Source organism: Platichthys flesus, chromosome 17 (genome assembly GCF_949316205.1).
Source record: "Platichthys flesus chromosome 17, fPlaFle2.1, whole genome shotgun sequence".
Taxonomy (NCBI): domain Eukaryota; kingdom Metazoa; phylum Chordata; class Actinopteri; order Pleuronectiformes; family Pleuronectidae; genus Platichthys; species Platichthys flesus.
The window spans coordinates 18,291,021-18,304,579 of record NC_084961.1 but is presented as its reverse complement, the minus strand read 5'-3'; the positions used below and the strand labels follow the sequence as shown (position 1 = coordinate 18,304,579).

The 13,559-nt window shown below is 42.8% G+C and overlaps 1 protein-coding gene across 2 annotated transcripts; it reads left to right on the top strand.

Moving 5' to 3' along the window:
- The first annotated feature begins 1,773 nt into the window (after positions 1–1,773).
- Positions 1,774–12,152, top strand: gmeb1 (glucocorticoid modulatory element binding protein 1). Of its 2 annotated transcripts, none has more exons than XM_062410380.1 (10): positions 1,774–2,059; positions 3,986–4,178; positions 4,502–4,554; positions 4,662–4,777; positions 6,224–6,327; positions 7,451–7,599; positions 8,789–8,908; positions 8,995–9,132; positions 9,406–9,528; positions 11,020–12,152. In XM_062410380.1, exons 2-10 carry the CDS (start codon positions 4,048–4,050, stop codon positions 11,871–11,873), a joined length of 1,788 nt encoding a protein of 595 aa, XP_062266364.1. In that variant the 5' UTR covers positions 1,774–2,059; positions 3,986–4,047; the 3' UTR covers positions 11,874–12,152. The 2 variants fall into 2 exon arrangements, with proteins under 2 accessions (XP_062266364.1, XP_062266363.1); XM_062410379.1 differs by having other exon boundaries at positions 9,391–9,528.
- Positions 12,153–13,559: the final 1,407 nt, after the last annotated feature.

The window sequence follows — 13,559 nt, the reverse complement described above, 5'->3', positions numbered from 1 at the left end:
TATCCCACAGATTGAGTTTCTTGTTGCATGTGTGCAAGTTCTTCTAGCAGCACTACAGCACTGGTACTGCCAGACCTACTGTCATTAATGTGGTGACGCCACATCCCTCTGCTTTGTCAGATTGACTTCACTTTGAATTTACCCTCAGTATGAAATGTGTTATGCAAACAAATTGCTTTGAATGCAATTTATGCACGTCTGTCTATTTGACTACAGGTAAGGCTAAGAGACTCACACATACACACATTTGTCTCTTTAAAGTTGTGTGGACACTCATTGACATAAGGCATTTCTTAGCCCCTTACCCTAACCTCAACAATCACAACTAAATGACTAACCCTTACCCTAACGCAGGGGTGTCCAAACTACGGCCCGCGGGCCATCTGCGGCCCGACATCCATTTTAAATTGGCCCGCCTCAAAAAAAATAAAAAAAATAACTATATATATTTTTTTAAACTAACAATTTAGTAGCAATTAAATGGCACTTACTTATAGATCTTTGTAGTTTTGCTCTATTTTTAAAGAATTTGTAAAGCATCAGTTAAATGAATTGTAATGTTATGGACTCTGGCCCATTGTATTGTACTTCTCAGTTTAGACACCCAACTCACCCCTGTGAGTGGCCCAGACCTTCACATTTTTTCTGTATGTGGCCCTCAGGATAAAAAGTTTGGACACCCTGCCCTAACGCAAACCTCAACCTATTTCTAACCCCAACCCTAAAGAAAAGTGTTAATCCTGAAACAGCCCATCAATAGTGAGTCAGAATGTCCTCACTTTCCCCAAATGTCCTCACTTTGTAAGGGCTCAAAATGGTCCCCACAAAGATATTTGTCAACACACACATACACAATGTTACTGTGGCTCAGGAGGACACATGATATTATTAACACATTAACACATCGTCACCACTGTTATCACAGCAAACTCTTGACAACTTTGTTGGTGTCATATACGTTAATGACAACGCTTTTTCACTGGCACAGAGCTGGTTTCTGCTGTTCTCACATCGACTTCTGCAGACCTCATACTAGTCGTCAGTCGGAGAATCGCAGGAACTCCTGAGGCTCTCACTTGGACATTTGCGTTCACACATAGATCTCCATCAGAGATTCGGATTGTCTGAAAGCAGCAATAGTGGAAAACTGCACATATCTAACCCTATTGTGAATGAACGTCTCCAGTCCCCAAGCCAGCCAAAGGGCCTGAAGTGACCAATCGTAGAGAGTTCCCTATTAGTGGACTAATTGGTGTGAGTGGACAGAAAATGTCATCGACCAACCTAATGCAGTGGACAGAGGACACATTGAATGAGATGTCATGGAAGTATTCATAGAGGCCATCAGTCCAGGGCTGAAACTATGTGATATGCAGGAAATAATCTCTCTCTAAAAGCTACAGACTCTGAAGGAGGAAGATCCATCGGACCTGTATCAGAGGCTCAGGAGCATATCTCAGGAACCAGGGGGAATTGAATAAGGGAGAAATGGGACTTTATAAAGCCTTATTTTTAAGACTTTATGTAAACACCTTTTTAGAAGAGTAATTTTTCATTGATATAATAAATACACAAGTACATATATATATATATATATATATTCTTTAATTTGTATGGCTTTTTCCTGATACCAGGCTTCTGTAACACAGGAATATTCCAAGTTTGGGATCATATGATCAGTCTGTCTGTTTGAGTATCTATCTATCTGTCTGTCTGAGTATCTATCGAACTGTCTAACGGTCTGTTGACATGTTTTCCATCCCTGATCAGACAGATAGGAACAAACCCGACCGAGAGACAGCTGTACATAAGATACAACTCATCGAACTACGCGTGTTAGATTATAATCGGTCTCCACGTTTTAAACACACTCGGATCGCGCTGAAATCGGTGATGCTCCTGGATTTCGGTGCGAAATGTGTGAGTTTTATCAACATCGTGTTCACGGGAGCGTGGAAATAAGTCGAGCGCTGTGCAGCAGGAAGTCAGGCTGCATGAGCGGAGTGCGCATGCGCCGCGTCTCTGCACTTTCTGGGGATGTGTTTGTCTGCATTTAACGGTAAGAACGAGCTAATTCTGCTTCACGGGCTTTTAAATGCACGCGCAGGTTAAACGCGGCCGCTCCTACGACACCGGCGACGGGTTCCGGCGGCGGGACTCGGCCGTGCGGCGGAGGGGCTCGGCGAGGCAGCCTCGCACAGAATGGAGGAGCAGCGCCGTCGCCGCGCCGTTGTTTGCCGTACGTGCCGCCGCACAGGGAGACGTCATTTTGAGGGGGAGCGGAGAGTTAAAATGCAGAGTTACGAAGGGACGTACGGTTCATAGACGGGCGGCACGTAACCGCCACACGGGAAACGCAAAGCTTTCCCCGTCTCGGGCAGTTTGCTGTGGCGTAGAGCTGCACATTCCCGCGCATCGAGTTACGCCCTTGCGTCGGCTGTAATGGCCACCGCCGAGTGGAGCTGTGTGCGAATCCCAGCAGCTAGAAGCAGCCCGCTGCCCACCGCCATTCACACACTTTATTCTATACAAGTGTCCCTGTGTGCAGGGAGAAGCTAAGCCCCGGGTTTGCTAGCATCCTCCTCCTGCCGCCTCGCACTGTGGTGTCAGCGTTAACCTCCATGTTCATGTTGTGTTTTCTTCATGAATAAGAGGCAGTGTTAGACCAGCAACACACAGCTAACCAGACCGAACAGGGCTGGTTTCATTCTACCGCCTGTGATTAATGGGAACTCCACCGTTAATTGTAAATAATTTAAATTAAGCAAGAAATATTTCTCACATTTCTCATTGGCTCACAAACATACAGAAAGTCTAGGTGTATACAAATATTTCTAAAGTATAATATATTTTTGTTAAATGACTGTTACTGTTGTATTGATGATTGTAAAGTTTAACGTGTGAGTGTATACAACAGTAACAGTCATTTAACAAAAATATATTATACTTTATATATATACATATACATACATACAGATTGGGTATTTTTTATTCCCTTTACCTCTTCGAATCTCTTTACCACTATTATTATTTATTGCAGAATTGATTCTGAATCTGCAATAAATACATTCTGATTATACTTTATTTAATCTCTTATTGTACTTAACAAATTATTTAAACTGTGCCTTTGCATTTTAGATAGATTTATTTTTTTCTTTCTCTTCGTTGTTTTTACATCATCTTGAATTTGAGAATGCAAATGGCAGATTCAGGGCCTGCAGACTTTCTCCAGAGTTTCTACTGCCAGCCCCTTAGTATAAACTCTGGAGAATGTCCAAGTGAGCTCTTGTGAGAACGCAGCAGGAGAACATCCGCAGGATTCACAGTCAGGGAGTGTGTATGTTGATGATGTGTGTAATGCACAACGGACACCAAAATGAAAAAAACAACAAGAATACAAATATTTTCCGGATGAAAAAGCAGTGCCGTGCATGTAGAAGTCTCTGCCGTGGATCTAATACAGTACGTCATGCAGCTGCCCAGCATCACCCATTACCCTTAACTCTCCGGATGTGAATGTGTCTGAGCGGAGAATGTCCTGCTTCGTTCTTCATATGTGAATATGTACCCCATTGTGCTGAAAACCGTGTCAGTGATGTGTCTCCTGTTTCCGGCTGTGGCTGATGGGTAGAGTGGTTGTCGTCTAACCAGAAGGTCTGCGGCTCAATCCCAGTTTTTTCCATCTGCACGCCGAAGTGTCCTTGAACCCCGAATTGCCCCTCACTGGAAAAATTGCTGACCATAGATGCTCTTTATGAATGTGTGTGTGTGTGTGTGTGTGTGTGAGAATGGTCTTTAAGACTAGAAAAGTGATATATAAATACAGACCATTTCCCAAACCACATAGGATCTAAATTGAACCTTATTAGTTTTATTTTTAACTTTAAAGCAACTTTACCTAAACCGTTTTTTATGCTTCTTAATCATGTGATTTAAAATATCATACTTCATTTTGTGTGTTTTTTTTCTATCTCTCCTCCTTCAGATGAATAAACTCCTGGACAGCTGTTCTGTGAAAGCGGCCCATCTCTCAAGTCTGTTGTGAGCATGATGGCGACCACCGAGGAGGTCGCAGTGTCCATGGGGGAGGTGGTAATGCTAAAAGCTGAGGAGGAGGGTGACCCCGACGACCCTAATAAGACTCAGGTCATCCTCCAGCTCCAACCCATCCCCACTGGGTATGTACTGAAGCAAGGGGTAAACTAATTAAACAACTAGAGCTGTACTCAGTAGAGCACACACCTCCAAAGGAAGGCCCAACAGTCTCCTTATGAACACACTGTCCCCTAAGTCCCCTAAACGCCCCTGATCTATTTGAACAAGATCCTTGAATTACTCTCTGTGAAAATCAAGGAAAATGTTGACAGATGCCCCATCTCACAATGATGAGATGAGCCACTAACAGGCAAAGAGCACGACTATGCCTAGATATAACGTAGATAAACAGCCCTGTCTGTGCTACCTAGACAACATGTTAAAATCTGAACTGTTGTCTTTTCAGCGATGAATCTGCTGAAACAGATGCAGCTGTCATGGCTGTTGAAGCACCTCCAGGTGAGAGATTGTTGTTTGGACAAAGGGATTTATTGAGTGATTCATTGGTTTTGCAGATTACACCAGCTCCTCACGTTTGAAAGTCTTGCATCTTTTCATTCTTCCAGAACAAACGGAGGGAGATGAGGTGGAAATCGGCTGTGCCATAACCTGCGGCGACTGCAAAGCCATGCTGCTCTTGAAGAAATTTGTGTGTCCAGGAATCAACGTGAAATGCGTGAAGGTTGGTTCATTCTTTATGGTTTTCACTCGAAAAAGAGGCACCTGCAGCAGGGTTTTATTATTAGTATTTTGAGAGAGGTGTCTGAATGTAGTCACTCAGCAGGAAACAAGCGTTTTCAGTGATCATCACGACTGGAAAAGTGCTTCTAATTACAGACCATTTACAGACTATTTATACTGCTGACATGTGTCCCAGAATAACTGCACCCATTTCTTTGACATCACTGTAAACTTGAAAAGCTTCTGGTGTCCTTGTACGTTTTGGAAATGAAAATAGATGAATGGGTTGAATGATTTATGTTGTATTTGCTGTTTAAGAAAATAAATGACTATTTTACGGGATATTAATGAGTGTCATTGAATAACTGGTCTAATTGAACCTGTGCTCAGTGCAACAAATGGTGGATCAAAAGAAAATGCAGATATTTATTGTGCTGCTAGTACCAACAGAAGAAGATGTAAACTGGCATCACAACTGCATGCTTACAGTAGTAATCTAACGAAAATTATACAGAATATTAACACAACATAATATGTATTTTGTGTTTTTTTTCAAAGTGACAGTAGAAGTACAGCTTTAGTCAGTATAATCGAACCTTACTCTCGCTAGCTACAAAATTTAAGATTTAAATGAATAAATCATTTTAAATGACTAATCCCTCCGTTGACTTTCTGTCCCCTCTCATATAAGTAAAGTAAATGTATTACATCATTAGAAATTATTGTTTAACACTGCTGTAAATTCAAGTACACTCTATTTAGTATTAATTATTCAGAAGAAGATAAAAAAAAACACGTTGCGTCATAATCTTTGGGAAGAACTTCTCTTCTGTCTGCAGGAGTGCGAGTGTCTGCTCGTCTCTGTCGCTTACAAAAACAATCACATTTATTTAGTTATTGACTGATGGTGTCGAATCCTGAATACAGATTAATTCCAGCAACTTTAACCCTGATGTCCTAGCTGTGCATGCATTGTCTTGTCTCTTGTGTAGAAGGTGGACTGTCCGCAAATTTTTTTTCTATGTCTCATAAACTGCAAACAAAGTAAACTTCAGTACTGTTCAGCTCCTAATAATTTGAGATATCTGTTGGTGTTTACTGTTAACGTGTGAGGGGGGATGACATGCGGTAGAGTAATACGGTACAGTACAAGGATACTGGTTTCCTAATGTCTGTATGATCTGATCTTGAATTGTAAAAAACATTGTTTCTCTATCCAAACTCTGTGATCATTAATATGTTAAAAAGCATTTAAAGCAGCAACACATAGTATCTGTTTCACACACAGCATCACCTCAACATAGAATAACATTAACGACTCTCTGGGCATAATGGTATTGGAAAAAAACCTGCATGTGATTTTAAAACAACAACAGTAATGATATTCATGTTTAAAGTCCTGTATTTGATCTCATCAATGTGACCTAACCAACACTCTCTCCACTAGTACGAAGACCAGCTGATCAGCCCCAAGCAGTTTGTGCACATCTCTGGAAAAGCCACTCTGAAAGACTGGAAGAGAGCCATCAGGATGGGTGGAGTCATGCTCAGGTCAGGAGACTTGCACCAAAGGCCACGTTTCAATATCCTTAGTGCTGGTTGTTTTGATCATACGTTATAATCAGACAACAACACAGTCTGCACTCAGGCTTTTACTGATGTATTGCTGCTGACATAACAGGCACAGATGAGTTTGCAATGAGCTGAACTCAGCATTTAGCAGCAAGAATATATTTTTTCACAGGAGTGGGTTGTATCCATATCCAAATGAATGCTAATGTTGATCCACATCCAAATGAATGCTAATGTTGATCCACGTGTAATGGATAGTGTATACAGCTTTTGATTATCGAGTCGGACATCGAAAGAGATCTAGAAATTAATAGTTTTTTCGAAGCATCGTGATTCGGACGGGGACGACTACATCGATGCAGAGACAGAACTTAATCGATTCATGTTTTCTGCCACGTTCATATTTAAGTCATGTCCAACCGCTGCTTCAGGACACATTCAAGGTCCGGTCGCCTTTTATCGTGTCAGAGTCTCCTGTCTGAGTGTGCTCCCTCCACTCTCCTTACCTGCGCTCTTTTTATACTTTAACAAAAAACAGTGAAGTTAATCAGAAGTTATTAGGACTTGAACAGGACCGAGGTTTATTTTGTGTTTGTTGATTTGCTTTAGAGTTTGAGGCATGTATTTAAACATGTGGGCACGTAGTTCATCTGCTACTCACATTTTGAGACACGCACAGCCAGGACATCAGGGTTAAAGACCGGAACAATCACGATTACATGATCCGACACTATCGATTTGTTGGTGTGTTTAGTGATATTTTCACCTCATGACCGACGTTCCAAACAACATGCATTTGACACCAGAATATGGCTCCTATCTGGGATGCTTGAACTGTATGTGTTTATCTTCATCTCACTGTGTAAATTGTTAGTGTGGAAAAGTCCTGCAGGAATCAGTTCACTTCACGCAGTATACTGGCAGCACAGACTAGAAAAGGCATGTGTATTAAAACAATGAGAAGCCTCTGCTTGTAACAAATAATATTTTTAAATATATCCACATGTTGTGAATACAGAACGAGTGAGTGTTGCCTCAAATCAAACAAATCGTTTCTCTGTTGTATTACGGTCTGATAACATTTTTAGTTTCTGCTCTCCAGAAAAATGATGGATTCAGGTCAGCTGGACTTCTACCAGCACAGCACGCTGTGCACCAACACGTGCCGCAGCACCAAGTTTGACCTTCTCATCAACAACACACGGTTTCCTCCGGATGGCACTGGACTTGGCATGCCCACATCCTCTCAAGGTGAGAACATACCACGATTTAACACAATCTATCAACCAGCAGGATATCTGTTATTCAGATTTTCCTCCATCAACCATTTAACAGTTTTATGTATTATGCACTTCAACAACTGCGGCACCCAGTGGCTGGAGGCAATGTGTTTTTAAATTTTATTTTCACCCACTCTTAACCGTATTGTTAACATTTGACAGTTTACTGTGAATAGTAAGTGTATAGTAAGAGATAAGCTGTACAGGCTGTGATTGCACAGAGGCTTAGCTTTGCTCTATACTTTTATGATTCTTATTACATTACATTACATGTCATTTTGTCCAAAGCGACTTACATTTTTATTACACTCAACATTTATGAGGGGCCATTTAGGGGTTCAGTATCTTGCCAAGGACACTTCGGCATGCAGATGGGGAAGAGTGGGGTATGAACCGGCAACATTTATGTTGGAGAACGCCCGCTCTACCCCCCTGGCCACACCCCCTTGGTCAACCAATTGTTTTTCAAAGTATAGGCACCGAGTAGTGAAGAGAAATCTAAAGGTTAAATATCAGGCTTCAACTCAACCGAACCGCTCATGATAAATATGGTAAAAAACTAAGGAGGGTTACAACTTTACTAAGAGAGGGGCAAGTTGGTATCGCTGATCATGGAAATCCTCTGTAGACCGGACGTCTCATATTGGATAGGCCTGCTTGGTCTACGTGTCCCACAAAGCAGGCGGTTTTTGACAGCATCCTCCAAAGGAGGTGACCCCTGAATTGGAAAACAGCTAGAAATGCAGGAAATCCAAACTTAGTTTTGCCCCACAGGAAACAACTATTTCTCATTGATTCTGCTATAGTATTAAAATCAGTTTCCACAGCCTGATTGAGATGAACCTTTCACTGTCTTTATGTTAAAGTCAAAGTTAGCTGTGGCCAAAAGTATGCTGCAAGTTTTTATGTAGCAACAACCACCTGTGTTTGGACTTCTGACCCTCCCAGTTGTAAATACTTCCTTTGCACCATTTGAGTCTTTGAGGCAGGCGTGCCCACTGTCCATCACAGTAGCTCTTCAGTACTCAGACCTTCATCATTAATAGTTCATACAGACAAACCACAGACATATCCCACTGGTTACACCGGCACACACCTGGAGAGTCAGTTCTTATGTTTATTCGTGTCACATCATGTGTGCTCTTCTATATAAATTGCAGCTCAGGTGGTTCTGGGTAATGGCGGGACAGTGGGTGAGGACAGACCTGAAGCTCTATGTGGGAAGTTGGACTGGAGCTCACTGGAGTCTGTGGACAAGAAGGAATCCAACGAGATCTCAGGTCAGAAGAGTTCACGAATCTCATTATAACATAACCTGTGGTGGAATTCAAATAAAAATAAACACAAAGCAACTGTCTACCCACAGAGGACACACTGAACTTCTGGAAGGGTATTGCCGACGTGGGTTTGCTGGGTGAAGTGGTGACCAACATCAGCACTGAGCTGCTGGAGATGCTGAACGGCGTGCAGCAGCTCAGGGATCTGGTTGCCTTACAGGACACAGGTACAAAATCATGCTGATGTACGCTGAGAACTGCATTATAATAACAGCATGCGCAGAACGCTGGGCTCGTGCACAAACAAATGGAAAGAAAGAACAAATTCAGCTGCTGCTGCAAGTTGAAGGAGGAAAAAAACAACATTAAAAACGTATAGGTGGCTACCACTGAATATTAATAATTGATTGTATACCTTGGCTGAATTTGTTCCTCCTTTCTGACTGACCAAGTGACCCTTTGATTGATTGCCGCACTGATCCCAGATTCCTGTCTGGTAGAGGTGGCTGTGCTCAGTAACCTGGCCCAAGTGTTCGGCCTGCTCGACTCAGTAAAGACGATCCTGGACAAGAGGAGGCAGCAGACGGATCCCATCCAGGAGGAGGTCCTCAGCACACTCAGCAGTGAGTACACAACGGAAACAAGGATCTCTGAGTGTGTCTGCTTATGCCATTCCTTACTGGCCACTGTTTTTTCCTGTGTTGAACGTTCTATGTACGTTCAGCAAAATCGTTGTCAGACTTTTAATCTGAAAAATATAACCAGCCAATTTATATGTGACTCCAAAACTTCAACAGCCACTATGAGCCTTTCAGAGAAGTATCAGCATCAGCCCCCACAAATCCACAGTGGTCATGCTCTAATAATAACTACAGCAAAATGCAGCCCGGGGTAAATTTCAGGTCATATCTTGACAGGTACTTCTATAAACACATCCCTTTTGACATTAGTGTTTTCCTGTTCTTCCCTGATCCAATGTGTTGATGTTAAACTACAGTCATTCATTCAAAGTAACCCTAAACCGTCCTGAAACAACAAACAAACCTGCTTGTCAATTACCACAAGTAGTTCATTGAAATTATGAAATGTGTAATGTGTTATGTTCATGGCTTTTTTTTTACTTAATCCAACATCATCAAGAGAAAATGTGACTTTGAAGAGCAACTGTCAAGTGATCACATGTAAGACCAGCTAAGGAATAGCCAATCAGATGACCTCTGCTAGGTTTTACAATCAGTTTATTCAATCGTATGTTATTCTGCAAAAAACAGCTAGTTCGTTTTATATGGGAAGGGAAACAACAATGTTATGCATTCATGATGTATACATATATATTATATAACATATCCATGGGGATGGAATAACAGGCAATTGGCTGAAAGGGGAAAGAAATTCTATCTCGGGATGTTCTGCAGGAGAATACAGTTCCACACTGACACTGAGGTTTACACGGTGATGCTTAATCAAGTCAATACCAGATCACTCTGATGATTATGAGGTCATCATCTGCACAATTCAAGTAGCTATTGGTATCTTTAGGCATGGTGTAGTATTTTAAGCGTACTTATTGCAAAAGTGAGAAAATGCACAATAATTTTGAAATGGCTAGTTTTAACCGTGATGTTTTTGATGTAGAATTCATACTATATCAAATCTGTGGAAAATGTAGCAATGAAATATTTACAAATGCAAACATCATCTGGTGCTATGTGCCAGTGGACTAGGAGATGTTTTGAGAGAAAGACTAGTCCCAATATCCTAATTCCTGCAGAATATTCATATAAAATGTGATGATGATGCATCATTGTGGTCGGCTGTGACCTGAAAAGTCTCGTAAAACAACGAAAAAACACAGTGAAGATGATGAGGAAATGTTTTGGATGGCGTCCTGCTGCAGTCAGGGGTTACTGACATGTTTACTGAGTCGTCAGTGTTGTTGCCTTGATGAGGCAGGCCAACCACCCCTGCTTAATATTGATCTCACATAAATCAATCGGGACACAAAATCTAATCATTATTTAGAATGTTGTCATGAAAATGACTGTGAAAAATTTGTTCATTAGTTTTTGTTACTCAGCCTTAATTTTCCATACTGTGTTGTTTGCTCTGTGTAGACCTGGAGGTGCAGCTGGAGGAACAGAGGAAGCAGCAGCAGGTCCGAGCTCTTCTCTCCTGCCCGCAGCCTGCCAAGAACAAAACTCCCACCAAGCGCCAGACCAAACGGCCTCGTCTGCAGAGGCCCGTCTCCTCAACCACCCTCCTGGCGTCCCCCATTAACCAGCAGGCCACCCTGCAGCCTCAACAGTTCACCATTCTCTCACCCCTCTCTCTGTCCTCTATGGGTCAGCCCTTCACCATGGCAGGCCTACCTATCGCCACCCTAGGCCAGTCCTCTAAAACGGTTACGCTGCTTCCCGCTGGCTCACAGTTCTTCACCCGCTACATGGTTACCGGAGACGGAAAGGCAGACACCATCACCCTGCATCCATCCTCCGGCCTCACACTGGTGGGTACCACCTCTATGCAGGACTCCTGCCAGCTGGGCTCCATGGTGAGCCCATTAGAGCTGGTGCACCTGAGCCAGCAGGGCGGCAGCACAGAGGTGGTGCCCATAGAAGGCCAGATGATAGACGGAACCATGCTGGTGCAGCAGGAGATGATGCAGGGGGAGGTGGACACAGGCCAGGAGCAAACGGTCATCGAGATCAACCCAGCTCCGGTGGAGCAAGCGGTGGGTGTGATGGAGCTACAGCTGACTGGGGAGCAGGGCAGGGACGACGCGTCCATGATTGTCCAAAGTGCGATGGAGGTGACGTTGGCTGGGGAGGGGGTGGGGACGCAGTGCCAAATACAGGAAGGGCAGACTGAGGGGGTTCAAGGGCTGCAGCTGGATGCCAGCGGACAGTTGTCAAATGTACAGATCGTTATGATTGGAGGAAACACTCAGGTAGAAAACCAGGTGAAATGAGACACACCTCCTCTTTTATCCAGCAAAGCAGGTATGAACTGAGCAATCCCAGACTTGAAACTGTAAATACACCAAATTTTCCAAATCCACTGATTGACTTGGCCAAGCACAGGGGGAGTCATTTTCCCTTTTTGGTGCAAGAGTGTGTGTCTGCGTGCGTGCATGTGTGTGTACATTCTCTTCTCAACATGTTGATTTTTATTGAAACACAGCGGCGTCACAACAAAGAACCATGATGTATTCTCCTGATTGTTTTGTATTAAACGGATAGTTGCAGTTTATCATAGCTTGGCTCATGTTTTTCTAGATCAGGCCATAATTTCCATTGGCAATATTAGCTCTGAGATGTGGCTACGTAGACCCCACATAGCAGACGTCAGAACAGTCTGGTGAGTGGGAGAGCGATTGCAAAAAAAAACTCCACGCTGACTAAACTTATTTGAAGGAATAAAAGTCTGCAAACATGGAAATGAAAATCTGCTGCCAACAGACCGACTTTGTGTTTCAACCCCAGCCTGCTATAAATACTGCTGTAGACTCACACAGATCTAAACATGCGCTCACTTTTGCTTTACCTTCAAATAAAGTCCCCAACAATGTATGGTCACATTTTGGACCCCTGGTTTGAATAAAAGGCAAAATATGTCTGTGTTTACAGCCTGTGTGATCATCTCACCATATGTAAACAAAACATATGCTGAGTAAGCAGATCGCAGTAATTACGCTGGTTGGTGCAGTGATATCCTGACTAATAAAAAACTAAGTGAGACGAAACGTCAACAAGCAACAACATTATGAACAGGGAAATCAGGGTCAATGTAAAGTACATGGTGCTGTTGATTGATCCGTTCATGTCATACTGTCTCGGCTGCAGCAGGCTGTTAACCTCACATCCCTCTTCTGTTATCAGGCTCCATTACCATTTACAGTGTTGCTTTCACTTGAGGCTCGGATCAATTGCAATTGTCTGTTGTGTCTAAGCATTGTTTTTGGACTGCATGACGCCCCTTCAGGACTACAGGAAGACGTCCGCAACAACGCCAGCTCTCTAAACATTTCTTCAGAACTTGGCCATACCTGTGTCCAGTTTAAAAGGCCACCGACTGAACTCGTCTCATTGGGATTGTATGGTTTCTGCCCTGTCAGTGGGTTCTCGCTGCCTGGGCTCACTCACAAATGTCCTTTTTTCTTTTTTATTGTGAATATCTATTCCCTTTTTTCCCATATCATAGGTAGTGTGAGCTACTGGACTGAGTGTTTAAGTCAATGTATAAAATAACTTATATATACTTAATGTCAAATGTGGTATGCCTGTATTTTACACTTGTAAAGTAGTTTTATTTATTAGTTTTCTATCTGGACTGGATGAAAGGATCCGCTTGGCTTAAGCTCACCTCGACAAAGATCTGTTCAAGACTTGTGCTTTAACAATAATTTAATTTAACAAATGAGGGTATTTGCATAAAGACTTTGTAATGTGTTTTAATATCAAATTAAAACTGGGAGAAAAAAAAAGTGAACCATTGTGTCAGTGATTCACCACCAGAGTGCGCTGTCGGCTCGCCTCTCTACGGCCGGGAGCTGGAGATGAGGGTCTCGGCTGCATCAGCAGAGGGAGGAAACCCTGTGGGTCTGATGCTGTAATCTGTGACTTCATGTGTCGGTCTGACTGAGGCGTGGGGTGCT